This window comes from Raphanus sativus, chromosome 5 (genome assembly GCF_000801105.2).
Source record: "Raphanus sativus cultivar WK10039 chromosome 5, ASM80110v3, whole genome shotgun sequence".
NCBI classification, from domain to species: Eukaryota; Viridiplantae; Streptophyta; class Magnoliopsida; order Brassicales; family Brassicaceae; genus Raphanus; species Raphanus sativus.
The window spans coordinates 7,582,420-7,588,924 of record NC_079515.1 but is presented as its reverse complement, the minus strand read 5'-3'; the positions used below and the strand labels follow the sequence as shown (position 1 = coordinate 7,588,924).

Below are 6,505 nucleotides of genomic sequence, written 5' to 3'. Positions count from 1 at the left end.
TTAAATATAGAAACAAAAATTAGCATTTTCTATATTTTATTTTAAATATATTTTCTTAATTATAAATGTATATATCGAAGGAAAACCATCTTTATAATAGAATACTCTGTTTTAGAAAAAAAAATATAAATGTTATGAAACTACAATGACATGTTTAATTCATAAGTTTTGGGCCGAATTGGTCTACAGCAATGTATCTCATATTTGTTTTTTGATGGGTCTTATCTATCTATTAATAATAGGAATTCCGATTAATTCTAAAGGGTGTGTGTTTTTATAGATATCTCAAATCTTGTGAAAAATTGCAATTGTTCGTTAAAAGTGTTCTCTTATAAAAAGTTATGTTTCTTCTTTATGAAAAGACTAGAGTAGATCCGCCCTATGGGCGGAATGTAAATTAAATATTAATTAAAACGATTATAGTATATATTTAATATTTATTTGTATTATATAAAATTATACATATTAGTTAGATTTTTGCATGTTATTGTAACATCTGACTAATAAATCATGCTTTATGAAATGTTTGTATAAATTGTATCAGGTTTAATATATTTTTCTTTTTTGAGAAAGAGGTTTAATATATTACTAGACCTTGACCCGTGCACCCGCACGGGTGTTCGTTTTCGGTTTGAAATATTATGATATTATTATTTTAGCTTATGTAATTGTGATATTAAAACTGTAAATGATGAATTACATTATTTATTTATATATAAATGGTTGAAACATATTTTTGTTAATCATATAGTTTGTCTATGGTAGTGTGTGAAATTAGAATATGTAATGAATTTTCTGTTTTTTTTTTGTTAATCGTAAATGATTTATTTGAATAGTTGATCGTATTACATTGTCTGCTTATTATAATTTACTTTTTTTATGTTAAACCAAGTATAGGTTACTTGAAATCTTAACAGTTTATAGTTATAAGTGCAAAATTTATTGCGTAGAATCTATATAATCTCGATTTTATGTTTGAAATTAGTCAATTTTATCTAAATATGGAATAATCTTGATCAATAATATAAATAATTAAATAGGCAAACCGAATGGTTTTTAATTAGAAGTGAAATTACCAATAGATTAAACAAACTGACTGGTTTGACCTCAAGATATTTAATGTAATACATAATAACCGGTTTAGAGAAATTCTTAAATTTAAAAAACTACAGACATATATTATTTTTGGTTTTTAGGTTATTCATATGTGAATATGGCAATTGATTATACAAATTCTTGTTTCAGTTTTGTTTTAAAAATATTTCTGTGTATATTGAATTTGTGGTTCCACAAAATATGAGTATGAGTCTAATATTAATGGTTAGAGATTAGGAATGGGTCAGATTAGAGTTGTATGAGCAGAGTTATTGTCAAAAACGTAGACCCATTAACATTTGTAAACAAACAAATAATGGACTATGCTAATAAAGCTGGTTTAAAATGATTTAATTAATCTAACAAAATTTCCTTAATTTAAATCAGTGGCATTCTCCTGTAAATATTAAGAAAAAATAAGGATTATTTCCCATTTGTACTTCACTTTTAATAGGATAGAAGATTTATGATGGTTTAGTAATGTAGTTAAATGACAAAAAAAATCCAGTGGCATTATGTTGTAATTATTAAGGAAAATTCAGGGAATTTTCAATTGTACTTCAGTTTTAATATATTAGATTATGAAATATATTTCAGTGTTATATTGGCTTTAAGGTTTAGAATGTAAATGGGATAGTTTTATATGGGACGGGTTAACTGGGGCAGATTTAGTCGTTTTAACATCTTTAATAGCAAAGTCGGGCATATTTTGTTTGGTATAGTATGTAAGTGTGTAATGTGTGTATATAGGGTTTTTAAATGTCATCAATATTACGTTATTATGTATTAATACTCTTTGTATATCTCAGAAAAAAGCTGCAGTCCATAATACTCTTTGCAGCATTTTGTTTTATTCTGCCATTTGATATTAGTTTTTCTTATGGTTATCCATTTTTACCTTTATTTTTTACTACATTACACTATATTCAATTTTTTTTGTATTTTCAGAGTTGATATCCTTCTCAAATTGTAAGTGTTGTCAGCCTTAGTTATGCATATGTGTTGAAGCACTGGGTTGCGACAATCTTTTTTTTTTTTTTAAACACGATTGTGACAATCACAAACCAAATATTATGATTGCGGAAAAATGAACAATTTTCAACCACTTATTTAATAGACTAATAGTTTTCTCAAAGAAAAGCAACACTTGGTGGATATTTAGTATTTGGCTATAAAAAGGTTAGAATTAAACATTCCTCTCAATGTTCAATTCGTCAACAGGAGAGGTCTGAATCTAACGTTCGAGTATTTCTTTGCAAACAAAAAGAATCCCTAAAAAATGTCTACATAAGTTATAAATCTTGAGTTCTTTCTCACCACTCGGTCAGATGGATTTCCCTGTGAGCAGTTGAAACATCTATGACAATTCATACAATTTCCAAAGAAGGCTAAGCGTCTTCAGCTGGTAGACATGCTCAGACAGTGAAGTCCGTGGTGACCATGCAAATCCCATCATCTTTCAGGGAAATCCTTGAACACATACTCCAAGAAATGTCAAAAATGAAAAATAAATTATACAAAACACGCCAACAGAGAACAGTATAAGTAGTAAAAACTTTACCTTTGTTAACATTCTTTTAGCTATAATATGGTCATGGTGATGCAAAGATTGTTTATCAACCATGGTTGCAACCAATATCTTATTATACCCATAACCGTTAATAAACCGAGAACTACAAATCATATTATGAAGAGAAATGGCACTCCATATTTCCCTGCACCCCAAGGCAACCACCACATCTCTTAACTGCACTTTCACAACCTTCACTACATGAAAACAGTTCCTGCTAGATTGGTAGATGGCAGTGTGTGCATGTCATACATAGATGTTTCAATATATGGGTCAGAGCAACACAAATAATAAAAAAGTTGACTATTAATTTGGCTTGCTTCTCTGCCAACTAACTGGAGAGAAATTAAGATATATCTGATTGCTAGAAACTCTATATCTAGCAATCTTATGTGAAATTACAAAGAGATCGCAGAGAGAAATACTGAAAACTGTAAGGTGGTAGATCCTCCCTAATTCAAAGAGGTGGCAATGTTAGTTGGATCCAGCAGCTGGGATGAATTATTACAGAATTTAGTGGACAATACTCTTAAATAAATTAGTGAGGGGAGATTATATACGGACTGAATATCCTATAGGTTTTTTGGTGATTACCTTTTCATAAAGAAGCAGTAGGAAGATCCCATGAATTCACCTTCTTTCTTAAGATAGGAATCGGTCGAAAACATTTTGTGAGGACCGCAAAGATTAATGCAAGTGAGCTTTGGAAGGCACACACAGCCTCTGTTAACGCAAGTCGCTCCAACAGCATCTCCTTCAATGATGGCAGTTTTAAGTCCCTAAAATCAATACAATGGTTCCATTAAATAAAAGTGAGCAATTCCAATCGTAAAGAAACAGAGTAATTCATCTCTGTTTTTTTTGTAAGCAGAGATCATCTTTTATTACAGCAAAAATCTCAGTTCTTATTACAGAAAAACTGATTCATGTTCTAACAAAAAAAACAGTGTGTTCGGGTTTCACAATGATGTTGAGCATTTCCTTTAACTGTTTCGTAATAAGAAGCGAAGTCACCTTTTCAACGGCGTGTAAACAGCTCCGTGGCCGCCAACACCAGCTCCGATGATGATCAGATTGTAATAAAAACTCTTGGGCGGAGCGCCATTAGCAGAGCTAGCAGCAGAGACTTGGAATCTCCTGCTTCTGATGGGAACTCGCTCACTACATAGAAAAAGATGATCCGAAGGCGAGGAGCAAAATGCCTCACGCCAGAGTCTGCAGCATGAATGGACACAAAATAATCATTAGTTTCGACCAAAAAAATCGAAGAACTTAATAAAGGAATCATGAGATAGTGTGCTTAGATAGCGTTGTCTGCTACAGATTTATACTCCTTACAACGGCCGTGGAGGAATCCAATGAGAACTTTGATGAAATTTAAGAGCAGTAATTAAGATTTGTAATTGGAGAAATAAAAGGGATTGAAGTCGAAACCTGAAAGGTGGATGAAACTGGTGATGAGTACAAAGAATTAAATTGGGGTTCATGTATTTGTAAATTAAAGACAGAGGAATCACAATCGTCACCGCCGATCGAAAGGATACGCTGAACACAAACAAATGCGTTCACCATCTCGACTTAGGATTTGTGCACAGTTAGGTATCGATGGGCCGCTAACAATACATGATATAAGCCCAAAACGTAAGCCCAGACGGAGACAACACGCGACGCAGCATTTGATTAAAGGAGACACATGTCGGATGCAGGGGAAGCGAATTTCCAGGCTGGCATTCCATGTGGACATCCAGGAGAGATGAAAATGTTCTTTTATATATATAGATGCGACTACTTAAAAGGTTGTGTCTTTTCTTTATTAAAAAATGCATCTATTTAAATTGAAAAGATGTGACTTTTCAAAGAAATCTTTTAAAATCTATAAATAGTCCATGTTTATACCTTTTCTAAAATTAAAATTTTTGCTAATCTAATTGATGATAAAATGGTGAAAAAATAGTTCTATGAAGTTACTTGGTTACAAATTTTTAGAAGATGTTTAAATGAAACGTTGTTAACAAAAAATACTAGTATAGAACTGAAAGGTTGTGTTTATTTTCTAATGTTCAATTTATGTGTCTTTTCAACAAGCAACCCTAAAAAATATCTTTTTAAAATAACTACTTAAATGAAAGAATGTAACTATTTGTATAGAAAAGTTGTGACTATTCATATTCAAAAATATTCAAAAGAATAAAATTTTAAATTAAAAAATGCGACTATTGAAACTATTATTTTGAATATCGATAAATAATTTATGTCTATATCTTTCTCAAAGTATAATTTTCATTCATCAAATAAAATGGTGAAGAACAACTTTTCCTTGTCTCTGATGAGGTCAACATTTTTTATAGGAAAATAAAAGTCAAATCAGACGGTAGAGATTACTTTGTTATACTATCTAATGGTCAAGTTTTAGTTACAATTAAATGTATGACAGCATCACCCATCGGCTAATAATTCAACTTTACGTTTAATTTTCAAAAAGACACAGCGCTTCTCTTTTTATTTCGGCAACAGACACAAACACTTCTCAAGAAACGCAACCTTTTCAAAATAAAATTTCTCAACAAACTTTTATTGTTTCTTTACCGGTTACTAATCTAAACAGTGTGTCTTAATGTTTTATTTGTGAATCGTTACTTCTCAAAAGTCACAACCTTTTATTTTATTTTTTATATTTAATACCAAAAGACACAACCCTTGTTTTGTTTATTATAGGAAAATAAATTAATCAGTTGTTGTTGTTTTATCTGAAGTGGCATATATCTCTTTTAAAATGTTTTGGATTGCATAAGAGGAGAGGAGATGGAGTGAATCATATATTCTTTTTGGCCAACTAAGATTACTTATGGAATTCAAACTTATTTTGTCTCTGAAATTGGTAGTTTCTAAGTTTTTACTAATTATAATATTTTCTACTCGATTTTCACTTTTTGTATATTTCTTACTTGGTATCTGATGTTTTGTCAGAAGAACTGATCTAAGAGCCTCTTTCTATTTTCTGACTCTTTTGATGTCCCTTTTCATATGTGTATGTGTAAAACTAATTATAACTGAGAAAGATGAGACAGAATTGTTCAAACAACACCCAATTAGATTTGAATGAGGAACAATTCTCTTTAAGACACTGAAGAATATTATATATATATATATATTAAAAACTAAAACAAATTAATGAGATTCTATATTTTTTTCTGTAACTACTTGATTCCATTAACTTATTGAACAAGTATGATCATAGTGTAACAAATGGACAATAAACTGAGGGATATAAAAATGAAAAATAAAAATGAAACTGAGGGACATAAAAATGGACGTTTACTAATTTTATTTTTAAAAATGAAAGACAATAAAAACACAACTATGATTATAGATTTTTTCACCATATATTTGCTATTTAGGTCTTTTTTGCAGAAAAATTGTTTTAAATAATCTAAAAATTGTTTTAATTAATCTCTCTCTATATATATATATATATATATATATATATAAAATTTCATCTTTAAATCATTTTTTGTATCATACGGTTTTCTACAACTCATTTCAAAGATCACATTAAAATAACATACATCATCTCAGTTAATTATTAAATAATTATTCAATTCTTTAATTTACTAATTTTATTTTTAAAATTAAAAGAAAAAAACACACGCAGCTATGATTAGAGATTTTTTCACCATATATTTTGGTATTTAGGTATCTTGTAGGTTTAATCAAAAAGTGTTTTACATAATCTAAAAATATCCTAAAAAACCATCTTTTAAATCAACTTTATATTCTACTGTTTTCTCCAGTTCACCATTACAAAAAGCATTTGAAGAATTTTGTAAAACAATTTATTTT

At 29.5% G+C, this 6,505-nt stretch overlaps 1 protein-coding gene across 5 annotated transcripts; it reads right to left on the bottom strand.

The window, feature by feature from the left end:
• Nucleotides 1-2,230: 2,230 nt before the first annotated feature.
• Nucleotides 2,231-4,249, bottom strand: LOC108862184 (uncharacterized). 5 transcript variants are annotated; one of them, XR_001950972.2, is made up of 4 exons: nucleotides 4,100-4,249; nucleotides 3,680-3,880; nucleotides 2,657-3,444; nucleotides 2,231-2,565 (listed from the first exon to the last, which is right to left on the bottom strand). XR_001950972.2 is itself a non-coding variant. In XM_018636238.2 (3 exons), exons 1-3 carry the CDS (start codon nucleotides 4,150-4,152, stop codon nucleotides 3,264-3,266), a joined length of 531 nt encoding a protein of 176 aa, XP_018491740.1. In that variant the 5' UTR covers nucleotides 4,153-4,241; the 3' UTR covers nucleotides 2,231-3,263. The 5 variants fall into 5 exon arrangements, 1 of the variants encoding a protein (XP_018491740.1); XR_001950973.2 differs by having other exon boundaries at nucleotides 2,231-3,156; nucleotides 3,260-3,444; XR_008934378.1 differs by having other exon boundaries at nucleotides 2,231-2,879; nucleotides 3,260-3,444.
• Nucleotides 4,250-6,505: the final 2,256 nt, after the last annotated feature.